At 36.8% G+C, this 27,957-nt stretch overlaps 1 protein-coding gene across 2 annotated transcripts; it reads right to left on the minus strand.

The window, feature by feature from the left end:
• Window positions 1–98: 98 nt before the first annotated feature.
• On the minus strand, window positions 99–24,152 carry LOC587013 (WD repeat-containing protein 1). Of its 2 annotated transcripts, XR_004064238.1 has the most exons (17): window positions 23,988–24,152; window positions 20,087–20,208; window positions 18,925–19,015; window positions 17,809–17,956; window positions 17,075–17,252; window positions 16,257–16,334; window positions 15,331–15,423; window positions 14,593–14,684; window positions 11,920–12,061; window positions 10,806–10,887; window positions 9,508–9,661; window positions 8,655–8,739; window positions 7,171–7,278; window positions 4,873–5,049; window positions 3,959–4,103; window positions 1,370–3,106; window positions 99–1,195 (listed from the first exon to the last, which is right to left on the minus strand). XR_004064238.1 is itself a non-coding variant. In XM_030986337.1 (16 exons), the coding sequence occupies exons 1-16, from the start codon at window positions 24,007–24,009 to the stop codon at window positions 3,000–3,002; spliced, it is 1,824 nt and encodes a 607-aa protein (XP_030842197.1). In that variant the 5' UTR covers window positions 24,010–24,152; the 3' UTR covers window positions 99–2,999. The 2 variants fall into 2 exon arrangements, 1 of the variants encoding a protein (XP_030842197.1); XM_030986337.1 differs by having other exon boundaries at window positions 99–3,106.
• Window positions 24,153–27,957: the final 3,805 nt, after the last annotated feature.

The following is a 27,957-nucleotide window of genomic DNA, read 5'->3' on the forward strand; positions in this document are numbered from 1 at the left end:
TCCATTGTTTTTAGATGATTTACCATGCTTCTCTCTAGCCATCTCACGCTTACTACTGTACAAATGCAAACCAAACATCTGAAATTAGTGGCCATTAGTCCAGTCCAAATTCTACATTTATTTGCAATATACGAAATCCACATACAAGTTTTGCTGATAAATTGTTATCCTGGACCTTACTTGTCCCAGCAACCAAGAGTTATATTGTCCTGGTTTTTAAAATAGGATGAATATCTCAAGTTTCTTTGCAGATTGAAAAATTAGAACCATGCTAACTCGGCACCAGAGCTTCCTTAATTGCTAGAGTTAGACCAAGTTCGCCAGAAGTGCTTGAAACAATTATATTTACATGAATTTTGCATCAAGAATGGGCTTTTTAAAATTTACCACAAACTTTGATTCAAATTTCAAAACTTGAACTTCTACAAAAACATGAATCAAGGGCTATTCAGGGGTCCAATGTACATCTAGCAGTTTATTTAGCTCTGGTGCCAGTTAATAGGATGCAAAAAATGTTTGGAAAGTACTTATTTACTACACCCCACCTCACCTCTAACCATAAAACAGCTGGATAAAAGGGGATACTATGACGGTGCATTATAAAAATGTATTCGCCTAATGCTTCAGATATTTTCTGTACTTATATTTAGAAATTTTGTAAATCAATTATAAAATGAAAACTTCTTTTTGACACAGTCTTTTGCTGCATTATGATCCATAACAAGTACATGTACTTTCTTTTGAGTTTTGCTAAATAAAATGTTAGTAAGATTCCTTCAAACTTGATTATGATGAATAAATAGAAGAAAATAAAATGAAGACAATAACAAAAAAAGAAATTAAGACAATGACATATGCCATAGAGATCCAAACTGTATTTCTCAAGAACTTACATATTCATTCAAAATGGGCATAAATATAGTAATCTTCAAATTAGTTTCCTTTCTTTACCCAACAAATTTAAAGATCTGTACTGAAAAAATCTAAGTACTAGATAACCACAACATTTACCAAATTCTTTTTTTTTTTTACTTGAACATGAAGAGAATAACTCCTGTTAATTACTCCAAATAGATGTACAAAATGTGTCTATTCTTCAATAAATCTACATATCTATACCACAAATAATGAAATATCACATGGTGAACATGTACTCTATAAAACTTATCAATTTAATTGTGAAACTTATAGAAACCTAGTTTCATCAATATCATGAAGAGAATAACTCCTGTTAATTAGTCCAAATAGATGTACAAAATGTGTCTATTCTTCAATAAATCTACATATCTATACCACAAATAATGAAATATCACATGGTGCACATGTACTCTATAAAACTTATCAATTTAATTGTGAAACTTATAGAAACCTAGTTTCATCAATATCAGCTATGGTATTCAAATTTTAAACCAGATTCTTGCTATGAAACAGGGAAGTAGAGGAACACGCTCAAACTAAGACCCCTTGTTATAAGCAATAACATTCAAAATACATGGATGGCATCCATCTTGCTGTCATGTTGGGAAAGGCCCAGGTTTTAACCGAAGAATATCTTTTAACTTTGAGAAAGTTACCTCATGAAATTTCATGAACATTCAAACAAATCATGACACTTCATCTCATACTGTAAAAGTTAGCATAATAAGGATAATACATTATGGTTCAACAAAGCAATCAGTTTTCCCCCTTAATACTTTACAAATGTAATAAAATTGACCCCCTAAAAATTACATGATTCTTAAAATAATCCCCTAAACCAACCAAATTTACCACAACATAATTTACATTTTTTCATTCAACCCATAAACATGTATATAGCCTTTAAAAAAAAAAGATAGTCTGTCAATGTATTTATCATACTGATGATTATTCCATTATTAAATGTTTTGACATAACTATTACCATGTACATTATGTTCCAATATTGTATGTTTAGTAATAGTTATTACCATGTATATTATGTTCCACTATGTTATTTTTGATAAAGTGGAAAAAAATATACTTGGGACTTGAGATATATAAGAGAGTAAATATGTGTTTTGACTAATTTGTTAAATTGGCTTGTAAAAGTGACAACATTTTGAAAATGTTCCTACTTCATTTTATTTCATCATTAATCAACCAATATACTATACAAAAACAAATTTATAAATTTGTTATTATCTTTAAATATATGCGTGTGTGTGTATAAGTGTTTACATTTTGTGTAGGATTATCAACCTATTTAAGTCTCTGTAACTTTTTGATGATCCAACCACTTAATAATTTCCTTTAGTGTATTTTCCCTTTTATTGGCTTATCCATGTTTGTAAGAAATATTTTACTGTATTCTTTGACTTCTGCCCGATTATCTAGGAACTGACATGTCAAGAACTATTAAATCTGTTCTATACCATTTAACAAAATTTTCAACATGCTAAACAATTCAAATAAAAGAAATACAATTATGAGTAATTCTCTAGGAGTCTTGTTTTAACAGGTATGATTGCTCTCAAATTAATATTAATAACTTAACTAGCAAAAGTAACAATATTCTATGAAATTGATAACCAATAATATACTCGAAATGACCCACATCATAGAGTTATATGATATACTTGATTTATAATCAAAGTAAATTTCTGCTTGTCTATAATACAACCATTATTGCTGATTAGTTCCTCTCTCACTTTGGTAAACATGAAAAAAAACAATTGTATATATAAGCTAATTTTAAGATTACAATTATGATAAATGGTTCTATTTTCACAATTATTTGTGATATGCACCAGCGGCTCACGAAAATAAAACTAAATTAAATCTCTCTAGACATAATCAATTTCAACGCATCTTTGCCTACTACCAAATGACCGATAAATATAAATTTATATCAATTAAGAGACCTTTCAATCACCATTCATTATTATAATTTTGTTTTCTTCATTTCTAGCTATTGATACATATATATATCATGAGAAATGTATCTTGCTCATGAATATATAAAACTATGATAGAAGCCTTCTAGAAAGTGACTGATGCAGTCCTCAAACATGCATCATCTCCACCGGTTACAAAAGATGCATTATCCAGCCAAACCACACAGTTAGTCGCAGCTCGTCCATGGACTTCTACAAATACAAAATATCAAAATAAATGTTGTTAATCTTCAGGTATAAATTGCAATTCTATTATTATTCTTTGAACTATTTTATAATGCTTGCACTTTCATTAGAGTGGTGAAGTGTGATGTCATAAAAAATCTATTTTTAGAATTTCTCAATTTTTCGAAAGAGCATCAAAAATAATGTCCAAATGTCGAAAACCAATTAAATATCTTAAGTATTGGCTGAGACATGACCATCTGAATAAATATATTTCCTAAAGGAACTCAGTATTATTTTGGTCTGGTTCATACCATTATGAACCAGAGCAACATAATTGATTCTCATTATACATATAACACAAAGGAAGAAAAAAAAGGTCTTTTGTGTCTCCCCAATTTTACTAAGAGACCTGACTAAACTGAGATATTGGATCTCATTTTCTGGTATGCTAATTTTGCTGATTGACACAATTTGAGCAACAGGTGAAAAGAAGCTTGAGGAATGAGGACACTTATCCATCATATCTCCACACACAAAACATGTATGCCCCAGGCCCCCCCCCTCCCCCCCCCCACCCCCACTTCTGCAACACCACCCCAGTAGTAATTTGTGACCCAAGATGGCTCCTGAGAAAACGAATACCAGTAACTGTTTTGTTCCAATGCTCTGGAGAGGGTTTTGCTGTTGTTGTTGTAAAAGTGCATCTAAACATTTTCAAAATTGCAGTAAGGAATCTACAATTCTCCTGAAGGAGGGGGCTGGCAGCAGAAGAAAATGATGAAATAAAAGTAAATCAAATCAAGGGTGCTTTTCAACTCAAATATTAAAACAAACAAAAAAGATTGTAAAGAGAAAACAAACTAAAGATGAACTTACTCATCGCCTGGATGGGATTTGGTTTCTCCAGACCCCACACATAGACAGAGCCATCCAAAGCAGTGGTTGCGTAATGCTTGCCGTCAGGGCTCCATGCAAGGTCTGTTATCTTGGCGTTATGCTTGTAATTTTTGCGATCCAAATCCTGCACAGGTAGCAAGAAAAGATAATAGGAAGAACAATGCATGGGGTGTATTGTCCAGCCAACAGATCAAATGATTTTGGTATACATTTTATTAAAAACGAGGACTTACCCGGTAGGTCTCATACGATGAAAGTGCTTAAAAATATTGATTATTCCTCAAATCACATAACAGAACATTAGAATTCGGGCATCACAAATGGACGGTAAACTACACACCACTATTGCACAAAAAAGCTGGGGAACTATTCTGATAACTATGGTTATATATTATTTCAGAGAGAATCATTTCAATTGTCATAACAAACTGTAATTTTATGGAATTAACTGTTGTCATGGGTACTGTGCAGATGTCCCTTGTAACATTAAGCTAACAGTCAACTTTGCACAACTTTGAAATTTTAAAGAGGGGAAAAAAAAAGAAAAAAAACGTAATGCGACATTGCATAAAATGGATACAAAGATCGGAAAATAGAGTTGGTGCATGGTGCGACTTCAGCTGGATGCGCAATTGCGTTCGCGGCAGCTCTGTAACGGTCCCTTCTTTTACTTTTTAGCGATGCATTGGCACGAACTTAGATCAAGATCTATCGGCAGATGTTGTTTTATGAAGTTTATTTTCGCCTTCATGTCAACAATGCAAGATAAAATTGTTGGTAAGATGTGTGGAAATGTCCTGTACCATAGTGGTATAGTAATTGCAGTCCCATATGTACAAATTTGTATGAGAAATGTGAAAATTGAATTCTGATATGAAAGTTTTGATCCTTACTTGAGCATAATCACAGTGGTGATGGTAGACCTCAACAGCCTTTGAAGCGCTGGCTACAGCTAGGTATTCACCACCGGGTGAATAGCGACATCTTGTTATAGCTTCACAGTGGGCTTTGAAGGATGTCTTCTCTGTCAGAGTATCACCGGCCAGAGTGTAGACATGAATATTGCCCATCTGAAAAAGAAGAAAATAAAAACACAAGATAAGCTTGAGTTCTGGTAAAAAAAGAGAAAAAATTCTCACAGAATCAAACGAAACTTACACTGAATGTTCAAGATTACAAATAAATGTCATTTGCCAAAAACAATTGTGGTAGAAAATGTATACTGGCTGAGTACTGAGCATAGAAAGATAAGGAAATCAAGGTAAGCTAGCCCCGAAACCATTTGTGTAGTCCCATATACATCTTTCTGTGTACAGTGCTTGTTATTTTACCAAGGCTGGGCCAAATTTATCATGATTTTGATGACTCCAGAACCATGCAGTACACACCAATACTTACACGCTACATGATCAACTTTTTCTGATCCATTCCACACCTTTTTTTTCACAATGCAATCGCATGACCAGAGCTCAACTTTATCTTTAAAGGTAGATGCTAGATGATCAACCTTTTCTGATCGATTCCACAACGTTTCTTTCACAATGCAATCGCATGACCATAACTGATCTTTACCTTTAAGAGTACAGGCCAAAGTTCTGTTAGTGTATTTAAAGAGTAATTGCCACTTTTGTTTGCATTAAATATACACAATAGTGGGCTCTCATGGGCAATTCGACAGTGTTCAGGTGTTTACCCAATAACAGATGTTGTCAATCACCAGGATTATCCTTTTTATGAAGAACATGCCTCGTGTAATACCTCACTTTTCCCCTCATCCGAATACTCTCCAAGAGACTAAGAGGTATTTCTTGATAAGCCAAGGGTTCGCTGCGTGCAGACTTGCACACTCATTAATGGCATTTTCACAAAGTCTGGTGTCAGCGAAATATGGCCTTATGCACATGGAAAATGAAGACCCACTCCCTTTACCGGAGGGTACCTTACTATAGGTTTTTGGAGCTCCAATCACTCTGGATGAAATATTTTGATTTCATCAATAAAATACCGGTTGAAATGTCCAATCTTCAAATTTGAAATGCACTCTTATTGTGTGGTCTCACTTTTGAAACTTTCAAAAACTTGTTGTCTTTATCAGTCAAATTTCCTTCCAATTTTCACCATCCCATTTATTTTCATATGATTCAACTTATTTACAAAGGTTGGACTGCCCTTTAATAAGGTTTGATAACGGTACAGGGGCATCTCCACCCAGGTATTAAATGGGTACTCGCAGGGGAGGATCCACGTAGCGATTATTCCAGCCTGGGCCCCCCTAGCCCCCCAAAACGATAAAAAATAGGATAATAACGTAAAGTTAACCTTTATAAAAAAAAAAAAGGCGCCCCCCCCCCTGCTTATTCGCCGGCCAGCTCGGCACTAAATTTTGTGTTAAGATTTGGCTACCCCCCCCCCCTTGACGCCGTCTGGATCCTCTGCAGGCGCGGATCCACGGGGGGGGGGGGGGCTGATGGGTCAACAACAACAAAACAAAAAAAATTCTCACGAATTAGGTGAAAAAAACAAAAAAAACACTTATATACCAATTGAGTTGGCGCAAAATAGTTCCTGAAAAATTGGACCAAAAAAAAAAAAGTGCCTCCTACCCCCCCCCCCCCCCCCCCCCCCCCCCCCCCCCCCCGCGCTTATTCACCGGTGGCTGAGTCGCAACTAATATTTTCTCACGGATTGGGCCCCCCCTCTTCCCGCTGGCTGGATCCGCCACTGGGTACTCAGTAGGATGCGACCGTCATTGTTGGTCAAACAGTTTTTGAGTGTCGAGTAATGCCTGGCTGGAATGCTCCCCGGTTAGTGGAGATTGTGCGGGCAAGTATTGAATCTAATGACCGGGGTATATCTGTAAAGCGCTTAGAGACATCATAGATGTATTAAGCGCTATATAAAGTGGAATATTATTATTATTATGACTGAGGCGGTACAGCTAGTCATCAATGCAATATGCTGTGTGGAGTATGGATTATTCAAGACCCTCAAAATTGTAATGGTTGCTTTTGAACCAGGGGTGATAGTAAGCACTAAAAAAAATTGTTTTACCCCCTCCCCTCCCTCTTGAGTAAAAATTGTCATTTGGGAAATTGTGGGTAAAATCAGGAGAGAAAAAAAGAATTGTGGGAAGAAAAAAAAAACAGAGACTGATTTAAATGGGGTAATTATCAGGCCTGTTTTGAGCTCACCTCATCACCAATGGCGACCTCTGATTGGTTGGGATGTATGTCAACGGCTGTCCCATTGTAGGTCACTTCCAGTACTGAAGCTTTGTTGGAACCCCGAACAATAGTCACCTGCACAACAAACAAATTCAATTCAATTCATTTATTTCCCATTAAAATTCAAAGTAAACAATACATAACAAATGAACAGTAAAATCGGAAGGACCCCAAGATAAGCAAAGCTTGTGAGAATGGGGCCCTGTACAAAAATAAACATACAAGCAAATTATGATAACAAATATTGTAAAACTTATCAAAACAAACATACACCCACCCTCATTCATTCACATGCACACAGACACTCCAACACACACCAAAGGCAGAACATTGTACAGACAAATCTACTCATCATATGAATGAACAGCTGCGATGCTTGTGTAGTCAAGGAGGATCTCTTGGGTATAGTCAAACCTGTCTATAGTGACCGCCCATGGGAAACACAGAAAGTGGTCCTTGTAGACAGGTTCCTATACCGGTAGTACATGTTACAATGAGAAACCTTTTTCAAGGAAAAAAAAAAATGTGGTCTTTGTAGACAGGTGGCCACTATAGCAGGTTTGACTGAACTATCCGTTTGTCATTGACTATTACATTGCGAGTAAACATTCGACATAGATGTTCCTAACCATAATTTTATTTACTGTTATTTTATGGTTGAATCAATAAATACAAATACAAGATTCAAGCGCATGTGCAATATGAAAAATTTGCGCATGAAACAAGCTTATATCCTGGCAATTTTTGTTTACATTCCTCACAACATTCATGTTTACTTGCATTTTGAAATGGCGCCCATGTAAAAGTGAAAAGATGCATTGCTGAACAGCCGTGTTGGAAGCATAAGAGTTATATGATACATTGTGTGCGGGTAAGCCTGAATTCGATGACCGGGGTAATAATATATCTGTAAAGCGCTTAGGCGCATCGTTGTATTGATCTATCGGGTGCTATATAAAAAAAAGCGGATTATTATTATAATTTTTTTTATTATTATCTAAGTTTTATCCTTGCCAGATGGTATTAGAAGCAGTTACGCCATATACAGTAAAGGAAAGAATCATATCAAATAGAAATGCATTGCAATTCATTGAATGTTTTTGATACAGACATATCCTAAGATGCTATTCCCTTAAATTTGTAAAGATTGGGAACAAACAAAAAAAAACAGACAAAAATGAGAAAGTTATTTAGTTATTTAGGACTTTAACTGTTTTTTGCCAACAATTTTAATAGTCAGTAATTCAAATAATAGTGTAAAGTTAGAAACAAAGATACAAAATCGTCTTGATATCTGTGAACTAAAATATCATATATATATATTTTATTTTATTTTTATTTTTTTGTTGGGGGGGGGGGGGAGGGGAGGGCTTACCCAAACTGCTCATGGCCATTAATATGCAAAAGAAAGTTGCCAATCTGAGGAATGTAGGGAAGAAAAGGATCCTTACCTTTTGGATACCACCAACAACAGTGAGTCCCCCTGATCCTCTACACACTGACTGAGGCTGTGAGTCAAGACCACACGAGTCATCCCTGAAAAAACATAGCATAGTGTACATATTCCATGAAAAAGAAAAAAAATAATAATCTTACAAATTATCAGAAATCTGTCAAAAAATAGTTTGGTTGAAGGGAATAGAGACAATCCGCGTGTTTCCATTAGTTATACTAAATTTATCCAGTTAATATATTTTCCAGAAAATAGCGTATAATGCCAGGAAAGGGCAGTTTCTATCTACGCGCATTATCGGATAAATACACTGCTCCGATTACGTGGGTTAAAAGGCCGTGAATAAGAGTTCATTGAACTTTGGTTAAAGTCACTGCAAAGTATTGTGGGACTGCTAGGTCAACCTGGGATTTTAGTGTCACGCGCGTCGGGGTAAAATATTCCGATCACGTGATCACTCCTATTTCAGGTTTCTCTCCACTATGTGCACTCAATCGGAACGGCGTAAGTTTCTACGTTTCTATCCTTCTAAAAGAAGGATAATTTTGCCCCTGAACACGTCACAGCTCTCACAGCCATTATCCGGATAATGGCGGAGAAGGTCAGTTTCTATTAGGCAAAATCTATCCATTATCATCCATTAACCGGATAATGGCTTCTAATAGAAACACGCTGAATGAGAAAGATAGAGAGAGAGAGATACTGTAAATTCAGGACATTTTGTGAATGGTCGCAATTTGCAAAAATTCTCTGCCGGAAAATAATTGAACAACAACACAGAATTGGAGAAATTTGTAAAATTTTGTTGCATGAGGAAAATTTCAAGAAAATTTCATATGACTATGACTCACATGTACTCTAATGTTTGATCGTCAATCAAGCGCATGGTGTCATCCATACCGACTGTGGATAGTTTGCCCTCCTTGTAATCAATCTGGGTAATGAGCGTGGGTTTTTTCCTGCCCTCTACAGTCTTTGCAAGGCCAGTCTTACTATCCCACCAAGGTGCAACACAGGTTAAGGAATTTCAACCTGAAAACAAAGATCTTAGTACACAATTTGGGATGAAATTATAAGAATTACTAGTCAAAAAGAGAACAATAATATAACTATTTAAACATATTTGTGGCTTACACCCAGTAAATAAGATTGATTGATCAATCTGTATTGAAAAACAAGTCAGAAGAAATCTTGGAACCAGTGGGACTTTTTTTTCTGACTTGTTTTTCAATACAGATCGATCAATCGATCATATTGACTGGGTGTAAGCCACAAATATGTTTAAATAATTGAAATTTATCCCAGGAAGCATTAAATTTATAAATAATATAACTGTCTGCCCATTTGAAAAACGTATTGGGGGTTAAAGATGATAAATTCTTAATGTATATCTTAAAGCTAAAGACCAGTTATGGTCATGCGATTGCATTGTGAAAGAAACGTTATGAAATCGATCAGAAAAGGTTGATCATCTAGCATAGATGTACTGCAAGGTTCTGGAATCATCAAAATGATAAGAAATTTGGCCAAGTCTTCATAAAGTTAGAAGCACTGTACACAGAAAGATGTATATGGGACTACACACACGTGCACGTCACGTGCATTTCATATCTCTCAACAGGCGAGAGATACACTCATTTACCAAATATATCAATTAGTAGGCGGTTTCCCGTCAAATTTTTTATCATCATGTAATATTCAAAACACCTTCTTTCACATGATTGGTAATAAGAGCTTCCATTTCATTTTTTGAAATTGGGGCGTTTCCAATACTGGTCTTTACCTTTAATCTGCTGTTTAAAAGTTATGTTTATAATTGTAGATTAAGAGGGATGTCTCCAAACTTGGATGATTTTAAGGCACTTGTGAAGTCCAACAAAGATTTAGAGTATAGAATAACCTAGAATAGACATTTTCGAAAGAGGAGGATAGACCTTAACTGATGTTTGATGATGTATAAACAATTGGTCTAGAATCAACTTTAGACGTCATCATCCAAAAGACACAAATCATTTTCAAACCTGGTTTTGATAAGAGTCGGTTTTTAGGTGGAGACAGAGACCAGACTGTACCATGGACATTACCGCTAGACCAGTTTATTTAACCCTTTTCCAATTAAATAAGAGTTAAAATTGACTAAAAAGGATATTAGTGACTCCATCGTAGCTCCCAGCAAAGACTTTGCTTCTATCCTCATTGACGGCTATTGACACGATTCTCTTTTGATGACCCTACAAAGGAAGAAAAGAAATCCATTTCTGAAACTATGGGGGGGGGGGGCTGTTTTATTTTCTTGCGATTGCCCAATTTCTTCTTCAAATTGGCACTGTAGTTGGGAACTTCACACCAACATGAAGAACTTATAGATGATTTTCCTTCTAAATTAATTTCAAGAATGATGCATTACATATTGAGAAAAAAAATGATTGAAGTGTGCATTATAAGCATTTTGTCATTACATACATGTATATGCATACATGCCAACATTTGAAAATCAGAAATCTGTACAAATTATGCTATTTTCAAAAAAAAGAGGAACAATCCCAACTCTCCTATTCAATACTACAGACAAATTTGTACAGGAAGAGGAACACCTGCATTAAAATGATAATTATCTTCTCCCAAAAAGAGGAATGTTCCTCTTTAATCTGAACAGTTGGCATGTATGGTATATGGTGTGTCCTATAGAAGTATTACAAGTGAGGCCAAAGCACCAATGTATGACTTTGTCTCAACTTTGATCAAGTTTTGTTTATCTTTTATAGTCAGTAAATACAGGCTGAAACCTTAGCAAGGGCAAATTTTAGATATTGGACTAGTTAGTACAGTACTTACACATATATCTATACACAGCTGTAATTTGATTGCTATTAATTTTGCACATGTTGAATCAATTACCTAGATCTAAGAGAAAACTATGAGGATATTTTCAGAGTGAGTTTTAAGAAAAAAAATAAATAATAATTATCATCTTCAGAGTATCTGGATAAATGTGCCAGATTAAAAGGGATTATAACAGTAATGATCGTTATATTCATGGATATAAAATTTAAAAATTACAATATTAACAGTACCTGGATAAATGGGCTTGATTAAAAGGGATTATAACTGTAATGATCATTATATTCATGGATATTAAATTAAATAATTACAATATTAACAGTACCTGGATAATGTGCATTATTTTAACAGATGATGAGAGTCAAGATAGTCAATGGTCATATATTAGATAAGAAATTGCAACATTTACAGTTCAAATTTACCTGGACGATTCTGCATGGTTTAGAAGGATCATTGGGGTCCAGATAGTTGATATTTCCACTGAGAGATAGAGAGAGGAGGAAGTCTCCCTGCCACAAGCAACCCAACTGCTGATGCTCAAGGTCAGTACCAAAAGTGAACTCCCTAAAAATAAAAAAAGGGAAGAATATTTTAATTGAAAATCCAATCTTAAAGTTAAAGACCAGTTTTGGAAATGCCCTCCTCTCAAAAAAAATGAAATGGAAGTTCTTATTACCAATTATGTGAAAGAATATGTTTTGACTAATACGTGATGATACTAATTTGGCCAGGAAACCGCCTACTAATTGATATATTTGGTAAATTATTATATCTATTTGGACCTGATAGATATCGCGCACCTGTCGTGTAGTCCCATACATCTTTCTTTGTACAGTGCTTGTCACTTTACCAAGACTGGGCCAAATGTCTTATCATTTTGATGATTCCAGAACCTTGCAGTACACACCAATACTTATATACTAGATGATCAACCTTTTCTGATCGATTCCATAACGTTTCTTTCACAATGCAATCGCATGACCAGGACTGGTCTTTAACTTTAACAGACAGATTCTCTGAAAGAAAACAGGTAGAATTAGAGAAGCAGGTTGGTTAAAGTTAGAATGAAATTGGACAAAAAATATGAGAGCCATGAATTTGAAAATTGTAATCCCTATAGGTATGAGCAATTGAAATTGGTTGAATCCGTAATGTCACTGTGACAAAGTGCAGGAGAACTCTCCAATCTGCTCTGTATAGAAGATTTCTTAAACTTTCATTTTCTTAGTTATTGATGACGGAATAGATTTTGTTCATACGAGAGTTGTATAAAAACTTATTTGTAATAATTAAATCTAGGGTGAATGTATGATTGAAAGTTTTCTTAACCCTATTTTAACTGGGCTATTTCAGACCAGGTTTTTACTGGGGGGGGGGGTCAATTTGACCCCCCCCTAAGATCTCGGCCGTTTCACCGCCGATCGCCGCGAAAATTTGCATGCACGTCAAGTGAAGTGTATAGAATACTATGGTAATTTCAAATTTTTGAAAAATTCACTCATTTGCATATTTATGGTAATTTATGCAAATAAGGTCATCAAATTCACATTTCTGCCCCTAAATCATAGATTATTCATGTTTTAAGTATTCTTTTTCACTACATATATTTATTACACCATTTGGAATAATAAAACAACACAAAAAATTGGAAGAGCCAGGTTATTCCTTATGTTATCTCTTGTTTTTATAATTTCTTATGTATTTCATTGTTTTTTTAACTTATGTATTTTATTGTTTTTGTTGTTTTATTTCATTTATAACTAAAATTCGACTATTTTGACCCCAAAACAAACATCTAAACTTTAAACAAGACTGAATAACCAATGTTTTATCTATTTTTAGGAAAAATGACTTTTACATATGTTTTGTACACAAATCACGAGAATGAGCGATTTTCGGGCTGACATGCAAAGACAAAAGGTCACGTGACCTTCTAACCGTAGGTCTGATTTTCGAAAAAATTGTTTTAAAAGATGCGTAAGACTCGAAAGTAAAAAGTCATGAAAGGAAAATTTTATATCTGCCGCGGTTTCGGAGTAGTCGCGAAATTTCTACAGGGGGGGGTCAAATTGACCCCCCCCCAGTTAACATAGGGTTAAGGGGCACGTTCCCGCCAGTGTAGTTATCGCTGCTCTAGTCATCGCCATCTTGGTTCCGAAGATCGACTTCTCATTTGCATACAGCTGTCAATCAAAGTACGCGCGGCCTGGCCTGCCTTTGCCAAGCCAGCTGATCGCTGCCGATAGTGACGTCACGAAAGTGAGTGGAAACGGCAGCCGAATCTTAGAGCCGAACTGCGATTGGTATGACTTCGGCACATGTATGCGATAATCGGCATTGTGCGGGCATTCGGAACATGCCATCTGCGTAAGGGCCATATTCTGTAGGTGTCAATAGGCAGCTAGCACCATCCGCCAGCGGGTACGTATTTTGAACGCCCTCTGGAATACGGGGAACATGCCTCTTTAAGGGAAAATATACATTTTTGAAGTTTTTGAGCACAGGGCAAATGGGAGGTAAGCTTGCAAGATACTTCACAGAGTTGCCAATTTGTGTTTGATTGATCGCACCTTCAAAAATTCATAACTTCCTTATTTGTAATCACTTTTTACTCAAAACTGTTAATGACCTGTTTCTCTATTTTGCCTGTTTCTATTAAAATCTACTTTATATCAGGGTGAACTTCCCCTTTAAGTTGTCATCAAATTGTATATTTTAACTTGGTCCTGTAAAAGATTTAGTAGGGTTATTAACTTAACACAATTATCAAGTATACTAATAGGAACAAGGCACGAATATAACGAGCGCTGATTGGCTGTCAAAAGTAATGGTAAATTAGGCTAATGCCAGCCGTTTATACCAGGAAATCGCTAGAATAATACGAGTGTCCGAACAAATTCTTTCTGTCTGCATAGAAGCGGGTCGGTCAACTGAATGTATGTTGCTTCGAGCATGCGCAGATGAGTAAAGTTGCCGAGCGAGAATATAAATATACTAATATCTTATAAGTGGTCTGTGATGTACTAGATGAAATAGTTTGGACTTGCCCTGGTGTACGTGTCGGGAGACCCATTCCTGATATTGGTTTTACTTACGTGACAGCTTGGCCAGTTTCCACATCCCAGATCTTGGCCGTCTTGTCTGCTGACGATGTCAGAATCTTCTTGCTATCATCACTCCAGGAAATCTACATCAATCAGGAATAATAACAAAATACTAATTAGGAATACTACTACTTCTTCCACCACTACTACCACTACTACTACCACCACCACCACCACCACCACCACCACTACCACTACTACTACTACTACTTCTACTACTACTACTACTACTACTACTACTACTACTCCTACTCCTACTACTCCTTCTACTACTACTACTACTACTACTACTACTACTACTACTACTACTACTACTCCTACTACTCCTACTACTACTACTACTACTACTACTACTACTACTACTACTTCTTCCACTACCTCTACCAGTTACACTACTACTACTACCACTGTTAATAGGACTAGGACTACCACTACTACTACTACTGCTACTACTACTACTAATTGTCTTACTAATTGTCATCATCATCACCATTACCATCACCATTAACACTTTTACCATCATCACCATAATTAACTTTTTTTTTACTACCATCATAATTATAACCACCATCATTATCATCATCATTACCATAACTATCCACCATCACCGTTTCGTAAAACAGCAGTAAGACTAAGTCATTGCTTATCGTATAGTTATACAATTTTTGTAAAGCCATACAATAAATGTTGGTAGTGTGGTAACATAAATGTTGGGACTATTATCCTTACCCCATAAATACTTCCAATGTGAGCTTTTCCTTTTTCTCTTGTTTCTCCTAGATCTTTAAGAAGCTCACCCTGGTCCCCACCACGTAGGAATAACTGTAGATTAAAACAAGAAATAAAAGAATGTTTTTAGCTTTTCTTATAGAACAGAACGTTATCCCTAGCTGCCACAGATAATGCATACATAGAGGGGTTAAGAGAAAAGTCATGAGAGTCATAAAGAGTTCCAACTTTCAACCATTTAAAGATGAAACTGAGAGTTCTGGTCATATGATTGCATTATGAAAAAGCCTGGAAATGATTAGCAAAGGTTGATTGTATAGCAGTGCACACAAGTAGTGGTGTAAACTGGGAGGTTTTGGAATCATCAAAAGCACTCAGTTTTGCTGGACGTCACATGCATTGTACACAGAAATGTGTTCAGGACTTTAGACATGACATGAGAGCATGATCCAGACACTTCCGCTTCTTGCTTCTTCCTAAGTCATCATCTTGATTACATTTAGGTTACCGCCAGTGTCAAATACGCAGAGCTAAGACAATGCAAACAATGGGTCTTGGCAAGCACGCATGGTTGCGCAAGAAGATAAATGTTGTACATATATGTGATATAAACAAAATGGTAGGAGGGGTGGGGTGTAGGAGGGGTGGGGTGAAGGTGGGGTGGGGTGAAGGAGGGGTGGGGTGACGGAGGGGTCGGGTGAAGAAGGGGCGGGGTGAAGGAGGGGCGGGGTGAAGGAGGGGCGGGGTGAAGGAGGGGCGGAGTGAAGGCGGGGCGGGGTGAAGGAGGGGCGGGGTGAAGGAGGGGCGGGGTGAAGGAGGGGTGGGGTGAAGGTGGGGTGAAGGAGGGGCGGGGTGAAGGAGGGGCGGGGTGAAGGAGGGGCAGGTGAAGGACGGGTGGGGTGAAGGAGGGGTATCTCCTGTCTTACCTTTCCATCTGAACCTCCTGAGACAAACATTTCTCCGTTCGGTGCATACCTGACTTTCTGCACAAAGTTATTGTGTTCCTATACAACAACAACAAAAACAAAAAATCATTTGCAGACCATCAATTTGAAAACAGTGTGTCTACAAGAGTAAATACCTGTAGGCCTTAAAAGAATGATGGAATGTTTGTCCTTTATTAATTAATGAGAACCTACATACAAATCGTTGGGGCTTATCTTCTAAAAAGGATACACCTTTTATGCTACCCTAAATCTAGAATTTCTCACGGCAAATTTAGGAATATAGTATTCATTGAAGGATATTTGCAGATGTTTCAGAAAAATAAAGGAACCCAAAATGGTGTGGAACTTTATAAATTCAGAATCAATTCTCTAGAGTGTGAATGGTTGATAGCTACAATCTCTCAGATACAAATACATCAAAAAATTGATAGATGATGATTTCTTTACAACCTAATAAACAAGATGGGTCTTTTATCAGAAAATAAAGAGCAAATAAAATGATTGGCTCACATCTTAAGTAATTACACCTTTCAAACAGAATAGGACCAAATAATATGTTGTCTAAATCTTGTCATTATCCTTCCATAACTCACCTCGAAACATATCTGGTTCACAATTTCCTGGATTAAATTAAGTACCATGTAACATTTAGAAATGCATTTAAATGTTCCAGAGTACTAGAGAGAACATATATACAGTAGAGTGAGAAAGAGAGAGAGACTGGAAGAGAGAGGAAGATGGTTCGTTTTTTAACAGCTCTAACCAAGAGCAGCTCAAGTACTGCATGACAAACTAACCTGATACTGACTCTTATATTTGAATGGTGGTCCTTCGAAGAGTTTAACAACATAACTATCTGCTCCAATGACGGCCCGATAAGGCCTCTTCTGTCTCACGTCACAGGTGCTTGTCCTTCCAAGCGTGCTGATTGTTCCGCAAGATGTTCCAGTGTCCACTATCAAGGCAGCTCCACCACTAAAAATATATAAAATACAAAAAAAGGATGTGTGACTGTGAATGTGAAGTTGTGAGCTCTAATGAATTCATCCATTGGGGCACACATTAGTACATACTTTTACTTTGTGTATGGCCCTCCTGGCTTTGGCATACATGTAAAGTCTCTTGAACCCAAAGTACATTCATGTCATCTTTTTATGATTACCGGTAGTAATACTTGATGTTAGTTTGAATAAAGTCTGTTCAATGGTCAACGTTTTCAAGGATTGTAACATTGATAATTTGATAAAATTGATAATTTTTGTCCAAAATCAGGCCAAAAATTGATTATGTATACTTGACATTCTTCTTCTTCTTATTATTATTACTATGATCATCATCCATCATCATTATTACTATTATTAACATTATTAACATCATCATTAGTATTATTATTACTATAATATCATTTATCATTCTCATTATTATTATTATTATCATTATTATTATCATTATTATTATCATTATTATTATTATTATAATTGACATTATCACTTTTATTACTATAGTATTATTGACTTTTCTACTGACTTACTTTTCACGACCCTCCCCTACCACCACAAGTCGCTTGCTATCCTCAGTCCATGCCATGTCCATGATGGGACCAGATATAGGTTGGTATTCCTTAACTTTAGCTTCTCCAATATTGTTAGGATCCCATATCTTCAACATACCACGCTCATCTGGCAATTGCAGCAAAACAATGTTCTTGGTTAATTATAGTTATACAAAAATGCTTCTTTGTTCATGAGTGTTCTTTTAGGTTTTCTTGAAAGAAGAAAAGTGAGATTTATGGATATTAGTACATTGTATTTTTGTAGGTTCATAGTTAGACGACCACATAAACTTCTGCTTAGAGCTTTCCAGGGTTGAATTGCTCACCGCTCCCATACTTTTTATTTTCCACTCCTGGATGTACAATATCCCACACCCTTATACTACCATGTACATCTAAGAATGTCTATGGATTTTATACAGTATCCCATATCAGCACCTTCCATGGTTATCTGAGAGAAACAGCAAATGAACTCACTAAATGGATTTACAGTTTCTTGAACCATCATTAAACTATTTATTCATCAGAGAGCTACAGCAAAACAATGAACATGGATTTACAAAAATACATACCATCACTTTATCAAGTTCCTCTGATCAAGAAAAACCAGCAAAGTACATGGATTGACTATAACCCATACCCTAACATTACCACATTCAGCTGGGCATTACAACAACAGAATTTACAAACATGGGTTTACAGTTACCCATAACATCACATTATCATGAGTAACAAAGTTCCTATCCTCTAAGGGGATTTTCTTAACCTGTTTACTGAAATTGCCTTCATTTATTGTTTTGCTATTGTGACCATGGGTATGCGTATGAGTAACTGCGTGTTTTTTTTTTTTTTTAATATCGCAAAATGCACAACATATCTGTCTCTAATACAACGATTCACATTTATTTAATAAACAAAAATAACAGTTAAACAATTAGACAATTTTAGTACTTTTTATCTCAAAGCCTTAAAATGTTATCTATCACAAGCAAAATCTGAGACTGTGTTTATGAATGAGTGCAGACATGGGAGCCTTTGTGTTTGCCTTCATTCCGAGGCACCTGGACACGTGTTATGTAATGTCTATCTACTCACCTGCAGATGCAACGTAGTATCCACTGGGTGCCCACCTAGCACTCGTGGTAGCGCGAGCGTGATCATTGAAGATCGTCACTTGGGTAGGATCCTAGCGTAAATAAAAGCAAATGGTTCAAACGGAAATCAAGTTAGTGATTCGGACAGTTATCAAATTTGCTTCTAGAGTGACATTTCAAAAGGAAATCCAATCTTGATAGCAAATTACTCTAGAAGAAAGCACAAAAGTCAGAGAGGCATACTGGTGAAAGTCTGAATGAAATTGGACACAAAATGAGAAAGTTATGAGTGTTTAATAGTTGTAATCACGATAATTATAGGCTCTTCAAATTGGCTGAACCGGTAATGTCTCTGTGATATAGTGGTGGACAACTTCCCATTTCTTCTAGCACACAAAAATATTCAGTTTTTAATATTTCAAAAATGTATGACTCCGGATGGTCTTTTCTTTTTAGATGACCTGTAATAATATACTCTCCAAATCATATTTTGAGTAGTGTCCTAAGGATGAAGGCATTTTTGCACACAACAAATGAGATTTGAACAAAAGATGGCTGCCATGCTAATTATGGCTGGCCAAGCATATTTATTTACAGATATTGTGCTATGTGAGTAGTTATGCAATGTATGACAAAACAAATGATTTGTATCACTTTAGAAGCTATTCAAACAAAATTTATATCACAGGCTTTTTTTTTGGGGGGGGGGATAAAAAAAAAGAAGTAAATAGTAAAAAAAAAAAGAGGCAGCGGCCAAAAAGGAGGCGGACAGGGACAAGTAACACTTCATTTTTGTTATTTGGCCTTAAATATTTTAATACCTGTGTGTTGTTCTGCGCTGGGCAATGAACAACAGCGCCAGCTACAACAAAGTTCTGAAAAAGCTTGCAGCAAGTTGGCGAAAGTATACCAAAACAGTTACTATTTACACTGAAGAAAGAACTGATTTATAACATTTCATCGCCAATCTGGGACCCGTTTCACAAAGCCTGTTTTCAATGACAAATGACAAAAATCTGTGACAAATCTGCTGATGACCAATCAGAAGCAAGGATTTCAGTAGCTTATAACAAAAACTGTCATTTGTCACTGATGACAAGTTTTGTGAAATGCCCCCCAGATGAACCTCTTAAGTGTTTTAACAGAGCAGATTGTTATCTTACCTCAATATCTCTGATAATGACGTTGTTACCGTTGAGATATAGCATCTTCTTGCCTTTGGGATCCCCCTCGAGACATGTTTGAGCTCCTCGAACAGTACCTGGATTACTGCTCCAGATACCCGCTGAAATTTAAATATATGAGAAAGAAAAACAACAATTAAATCTGCATCATTGCTCTCTCATGATATTCATATGTCCATGTAGGCCAGGTCTAATTTGAGGCTAGGTCTAATTTGAGGCAAATTTGAGGCAAAGTAGAGGCGCACGTACAGCCAATATGGGAGACTTTATTGTATTATTGGGAGGCTGTCTCCAATGTCGGAAATGTATGTCAAGATTTTTGATAGCCTTTTTGAGGGGCCTAGGCCGCGCATGAACATTCAAGCCGAGAAGCCTGTTCAATGTACCAAACCAAGCTGGCTAGAAGATACACACATAACGTCTGGAATCTCCGCAAAATTCAAAAAATTGAATAGCGTCAAATTTTTGTTTTACCATCTCTTTTCTGCTTCCATTTACCGGTAATTTTGTAAATGCAACTTGAATTTGGCATAAATATTCATAAATGAATGATACACGCCGTAAAAGCTAAAACAACGACAGGTCTCCCATAACCTAGTCTAGACCTCGACCTAGATCTATTTCCTTTTTATCTACATTTGCTACAAATAGTTTCCTCAGCTGAAAATAAAAATATGAAGAAAAGATTTCTCATGAAAAATAACCTACTTTGACTGCTTACTTTAAAGATTCACTGTCTACTTTTTGTTCATAACAACACTCAACAGTTATTTATAATCCACACAACACAAAACCAATATGTCAGTCAAAGAGCTAAGCTGAGAGTGAGACTACCGAGCTCCGAGATGTCACAATATGGCTGGGGGGAGAAAAACAAAAAGTGTAGAGTAATCTAAGCTGAGAGTGAGACTACCGAGCTCCGAGATGTCACAATATGGCTGGGGGGAGAAAAACAAAAAGTGTAGAGTAATCTAGACTAGACTCGACTCCTCTACAGTCTAGAGGATCAAGGAGTCGAGCGAGTCTACAGAGTAGGCCTAAACTACGGCTCGGTGTAAAAATGTCAGAGGAAAAAATGTCAGAGGAAAAAATGTCAGAGGTAAAAATGTCAGAGGTAAAAATGTCAGAGGTAAAAATGTCAGAGGAAAAAATGTCAGAGGTAAAAATGTCAGAGGTAAAAATGTCAGAGGTAAAAATGTCAGAGGAAAAAATGTCAGAGGTAAAAATGTCAGAGGTAAAAATGTCAGAGGTAAAAATGTCAGAGGTATAAATGTTAGAGGTATAAATAAAAACAAAATCATGTGGCAAGTTTGTTATGGTTACACCCGGCCATATATTAGGCTTATCGAAAAAGAACAGCGAGGGATATTCTGCAGTCGTTATTTCACCGCTGCTTTATTTTCTACTTTCCCAGTTAAAATTTATTTACCTTTCGGTCCCAAATTGTGACTTTTTGCCCGATTATTGCCGAAGGAAGACGAGGGGGGGGTATTCTTCTTCTGGGGCACGGTGACCCGGCTGCTCTCCCCTTCCTCTTATATTATGCTTTGCTATATATCCTTCTGAACAGTGGTCAATGCCTAGGCAGAGCAGGCAGACTAATGGGACATGGTTTCTGTTCCGAGTTTCGCGCCTTGCAAGCAATCATCAGGCAATTATTGATAGCATTCTTAAAAGTACATGATTATCTTATACAACCTTGGTACAAATACCCCTAAAATAAGACTTAACTAATAAAATACAATTAGAATTACTCATGAGTAATTCTTATTATATTTTATTCAGGTATTGTATTAGTTAAGTCTTATTTTGAGTGTATTTGTACCAAGGTTGCAGAGGAATCATGTACTTTGAAGAATGCTATCAGTTGTCTGATGATCCAAAAAAGAGCCCCCGTGAGAAGGCTCACGGGGGCTCTTTTTTGGGGGAAGAGCCCCCGTGGACAAAAAATTAATTTGAGCCCTGCCCATTAGTCTGCCTTATTCAATATTTATATACTGGTATATTATGCTTTTGTAAAATCAAATGGTACTAGTACACTGAGCAAACTTCTGGGGAAAAAGATTTCTAAAATCGAGAAGTTTGGCCATGTTTTATAGGCCGAGTTGTCGCTCCATGGTGTAATTATTAAATAAAAATAAAAGTCAGTACAGCCCCCGAAATAGGATCAGATATCTATGAACCCCCCCCCCCCCCGCCCCCACTTCTCCTTCACTTTTGAAGATTGTTGGACATTTTAACTGCGTGGCAATGACTACTATTATATGTAATTTCCAATAAATGCATATTTCCGACAATTCCACTTTCTTGTGGGCTTGGTATTTTGATACTCTGAAACAAAGCAGAAAGCCATGTTATCAATGCTAACCCATCACATTCCCGAAGTGCGCGCGTTCCAATAAAATATTGTCGATTACTATTGCGGTATAAAATAGTCTGGGAGAAAATCAATAAGCAGCTTTGTTACTCCGATAAAAAGCAGAAAGCCGACCATGTTACATCAATTAAAGAGAAGGTTGAGTTCTGGGGAAAGGTGAACAATAATTTGTGAGCGTTTGTTATCATTCTTGTTATGCAAGTGTGGAAGAACATCAAAGAAAAAAGTTATTCCCTGAAAATCTATTTCAAATGACTTCATATCCCAGGTATGACAAGTAACGGCTTTAAAATGAGGCCTGATTTGATTTGCCATATGTTTGTGTAGTCCCATATCAATATCTTTCTGTGTACAGTGCTTGTGACTTTACCAAGACTGGGCCAAAGTTTTTATCATTTTGATAAAAATTTTCGTGTTTTCGTGATTCCTCGTGATTATATGTAATTATTTGTACTAAATGCACTACTCACTTTAACACTTGACTTTTGTTGAGAACTTTCATTTCTTCGTTTGGACTTTGTTCGTCTCTGGGACGTTACACGGGCTAGGTTGTAGGCTGCCACCGGCCAAACCGGTCCGTTTCACAAACATTAACACATCAACCAATTCAAAATATCAAAAAATGTTAGACATTCATACATAATATAATTATATGCAAGCCTGATCACAAAAAAATAAATTTCAAAATCTATTTTCCACATTGTATTATCCTCAGGACATGTACGAAATACAACAAACAGCCATTTATACAATTTACATTATTGAAGAAAGGAATATAATAGACAAGCCCATGCAGTAGCTCTACGTCTCAACATTCTGTGTGATAAAAGTGCTGAGATATTAAAACGGCACTCATTTTTTTTTGCTTGTACATTTTTACCTCTGAATATTTTTACCTCTGACATTTTTACCTCTGACATTTTTACCTCTGACATTTTTACCTCTGACATTTTTACCTTCAACATTTTTTCCTCTGACATTTTTACCTCTGACATTTTTACCTCTAGATCTAACATTTTTTCCTCCGACATTTTTACCTCTGACATTTTTTCCTCTGACATTTTTACCTCTGACATTTTTACCTCTGACATTTTTACCTCTGACATTTTTACCTGGCACCTAAACTACAGTTATAATTTTAGTTTAACCTGAGCGAGAGAGCATTATTCATCATTACACACTTTAACAAGTGTAACCATTCATCACATTAAGGGATCAAAAGATTGAATATCGGTCGTTAACTCGTCATCTTGATTGGATGACTAGATTCTAGCAAGCCTCCGCCACGCCTGGCCTGGCCTGGCCTGGTTGGGTTAGCCCATCTGCAGTCTGTCAATTAATTCCGTAGAGCGATCGGATGCCGGATGCAGACTCTGAGCTCCAAATGATAAATCCATCACAATTTTTGACACATAAAATTACAACTGCAATCTGCATAACGTGTCGAAACTACCAAAAATTCATGATGACATGTACATCTAGACTTATCTTGATAAAACTTACTTTTCTGAATTTTTGCTGCCATTTTCTTTTCAGTTTTTTTCCGGTCCGCGTCCAACCTGTACTTTTTCACTTTGTACTTCCCCTTCCGTCACTTGCAAGTGAATTCGTGGGACTGCACATAATTGCTTGCGCGCACCGTATACTAGCGCTAGCACTGCACGCACTGTGTTGATCAGTGGTGTTGATTCGGGCTTTGGAATAGACACGCCCCATACAGCGAACGCTCATGTTTAGAAACTTGGTGATTGGTCAAATACCATAACTGGTCCATATTTGGAGAGATAAAGCTCGTGTTATTTGCCATATAAGGGATTTTCTTTCGTGCACATAAGACAGGAGTGCTCCAACAGGGGTCACGTGCCCCCGGCCCCCCCAAATAAATTAGTGCTCACTACCCCCCTCCCCCGCTCATTCAGCGGCTGGCTGATTCGTTGCGATTTTAGGGGGAACAAAAAAAAAATATATATATATATATATATATATGTCCTCTTACCCCCCCCCCCTTGAGAAAAAAAAAAATCATTTAAAATCACGTGATTTTTACCTTTTTTAGGGGTTGGGCCCCCCCCCCACCCCTTGCGCTCAAGGGGGGGGGGGTGCAAATTTTAAAATTTTCGAGGACCAAAAAAAAAAAAATATGCTCACTACCCCCCCCCCCCCCCCACTGTGCGATTTTCAAATTTTCGGGAGCAAAACAAAAGTTGGGCCCCTCCCCTAAGAAATCCTGGATCCGCGCCTGCCCCCCCCCCCCTCCCCGCTTATTCAGCGGCCGACTGAGTCGTTACGAAACTTTCGGCCCGATTTTAAAATGTTTAAACCTCCCCCCCCCCCCCTTGAAAAAATTCTGCGTACGCTACTGATTTCACCCCATGCTATTTTGTGCCCCCCCCCCCGGTAAGAAATTCATGGATCCGCCCCTCTTAATGCACACGTAAATATTGCAAACGCCGAAAAGAAAAACAATCTGACAAATTTATATCTAATTTCGTCATTCAGATTTATTTTCGCCAACCATGCAGATCCATTGTTTGTGAAATTTTGCCCAAATATAGGCCTAGTATGAGCGATGTGTCGAAATTAAGATATGACAAAGGGAGATGTGAGAGAATTAAACGACCCCCCCCCCCTGTGCTGAAAAAATAAAGTGTTTGTATTCCATATTCTTGCATGTGGGTGCTTCTTACGTACATGACCAACAAAAAAGGGCACTTCTGAAGAAAACGCAAAAAACAAAGGGGCATGCAGGCTACGAAGGGAAAACCTCAAAGTGAAAATATACCTTTTTAGACATTGGTATATCTCCCCTACTTTGCCATTACATTATAAGGGATGATTTCAATATTTGTGTCTCTCTTCACATGGTCCAAGATACTACATGTACATGAGCATTTTACTTTGCAGTTGGGTGTGATGAATATTCAGGGAAAATTCAAAAGGGATACTTATTTGAATAAAGGGGCGCTTTTGGGGAACTTGAAAAGTGTTATAGGGGGCGGGCAACGTGCCCCTCTGCCCCCCCCCCCCCCGGAGTGCCGCCTCTGACCTACTGTGTATAATAATTTCAAAATGGTTGGCATCAATTATTGGTAGGCTGCATTGCAATATACGGTCCAGTTATTAGCTAATAATAATAATGAAAATGATGATAATAATAATAATAATGATAACAATATGAAAATATTTTGTTTTTGATTAAATTGATTAATTAACAAAATTTGATTACAAAAAGCAGTAAACATAATAGTATTAATATATCCGACATGGAAATAATTTGACAAAGTAGTGACATGGATATTATAATGAGAACTTGTAATTCTACTGGTTCTATAAAGTCAGATAGCATGTTCACATGACTCTTACCATATACATCGACTCTGTATGAAACAAGTTTGTAATCTGAAATATATATTCTTGCTTAATGGGCTGCATAGCCTACATATTACACGGACAAGGACTCGGTGAATAAAGCAAAGAAGAAAAAAAAAGTTGTATTTCCTAGATTTTCAATTCTTTGATAGCTTAGGTCTCGATTGATTTAATAAACCTCATTCATCTTCAGAAGCGGATCTAGAGGGGGGGGGGGGGGGGGTTGGGGGGTTGCAACCCCCCCCCAAAAAAAAAAAAAAAATCCGGGGACCATTTTTTAAAATCTTATCTTTTTTTTAAAACTTGTAATTTTATTTTATTCTATTTCTATGTATTTATTTCATTTATTATTATTATTATTATTATTATTATTATTATTATTATTATTATTATTATTATTTCTTTTTGGGGGGAGGGGGGGGGGGGGTTGGGCGAACAAATATCACAGAGTCCCTTGCCCCCCCCCCCCCCATCAGCTTTTTTGAGGACACGGGCCACCGCCGAAGTGACAAGCTAGGCCAGCGTTGCCGATTCTCATCCCCAAAATCCCCACATTAAAAAAAAAAAAAAAAATTCGGGGATTGTTGAAGTCTTTGGGGATGAAAAATAAATATTTGGGAATGAAAATAATATTGAGTTTTATGAAAAACGAATTTGGGGATTTTCTGTCAAAATTTGGCATTTTGGGGATATTTTAAGTGTCGTTTGGGTGGGGATTTTGTGAAGATTTAACCTGGCAACGCACGCTGAGCTGGGCTGCTCATTCCCTGGATTACTTGTTCAAGTTGCTCACTTTTTTATCAGTCTGGTCTGAGTGTAGTGACAAGCAATATGGAAGCAAACAGGGCAAAGAAGTTGCGGCAATCCAGTCTCGCATCTTTTTTTACAGCTTTTTATGGTCTCCATTGTGTTAATAGATGCCAGGAAAACATCACATACGGGGTTCAAATAAACACCCCCAAAAAAAATCGGCTCGCCGCTTCGCGGCTCGTGGACGATGCTCCGCATCGTCATTATTTTGGTCAACCCCCCCCCCCTTAGCAAAAAGCTAGATCCGCCCCTGATCTTTATAGATTTTGATTACATAATTGTGATATATATCAATGTTATTTATTTGGAGCAATATGCAGACTCATCGATCATAATGACATTACTATAAATCATCTCTATACTTATCGAATGTAACATTTAAGTAGCTTAAGTAGTTTGCCTTAGGAGAAAGAAAACTAGAAAAAAAAGTCAGTAAAGAGATTTACATTTTCCATAACAAATAGCGATATGACGTAGCCGACCTTCATAAAGAGAACGGTGTCGATGAAAAATGGATAAGTGAATAGCTCAATATTTCCAAATTATTTTTTAATATTTGTACACCATTGGAAAGATCAATTTCTCTTCAGAAATGATATGGCACCGAAACCATGATCAAAAAGTCGGAAAAGAAAACATTCGATTTTTGTTCTTATATAATGAATTATTGAACTTTGAAATAAATAAATGAACTTGTTCAAAAACTGTAATTCAATTGGAAATTTTCGCTCATTCCCTGCGATCGCTTTTTTGACAGTGATAGTCCTAATTCATCATATACCGCTGTTACTATTAATTTAACAAAATAATGAGGCTTATCGTGTCGAAATCAACATCCTAAATTTTACAATTATAAGAAAAGAGAGAGTGACAAGGAACGTCCTTCGCACAGCCCACCCAAATTATATGCAAATTAGGGTCGAGAAATGTTCTTGCCTAGATTTAATCGGCTAGCGGAGATGGAAGCATTTATATACATATAAACCTATTCGAAAAAGAATATTTATACCCCGGTTCTTTGCAGCTAGATAAGGCGCTAAGCCATAATTTAATGTTGTTGCAATTTGTACGCGGGGAAAAGAATACAAAGGGGTAGAAAAGGGGCAAGCCGCTTAATCATACAAATCGGGAATGGTCATTTATCAAGAGTGAAAACGGGCATTTATCGGAAATGAATAAAACAAATCTTCTTAAAAAAATGAACAGGGGCACTTTTTTTAAGTGAAAGGTTCCCTTTTGACAAAATAGGGCACTGTGCCCCTCCTCCTTTCATCTGAAGCGCAGCATCGCCCAA

Source organism: Strongylocentrotus purpuratus, unplaced genomic scaffold (assembly GCF_000002235.5).
Source record: "Strongylocentrotus purpuratus isolate Spur 01 unplaced genomic scaffold, Spur_5.0 spur5_scaffold_15, whole genome shotgun sequence".
Lineage (NCBI taxonomy): Eukaryota > Metazoa > Echinodermata > Echinoidea > Camarodonta > Strongylocentrotidae > Strongylocentrotus > Strongylocentrotus purpuratus.

Excerpts from the sequence above, each read along its gene's own strand:
- LOC587013 (XM_030986337.1), bottom strand. The coding sequence starts at position 24,009 with ATGGCAGCAAAAATTCAGAAAA. Across the intron at positions 10,888-11,919 it reads AACCATGCAGAATCGTCCAG|GGTCATCAAAAGAGAATCGT; the intron begins GTAAATTTGAAC and ends CTTCCTTTGTAG. Across the intron at positions 5,050-7,170 it reads AGGTCGCCATTGGTGATGAG|ATGGGCAATATTCATGTCTA; the intron begins GTGAGCTCAAAA and ends CTTCTTTTTCAG.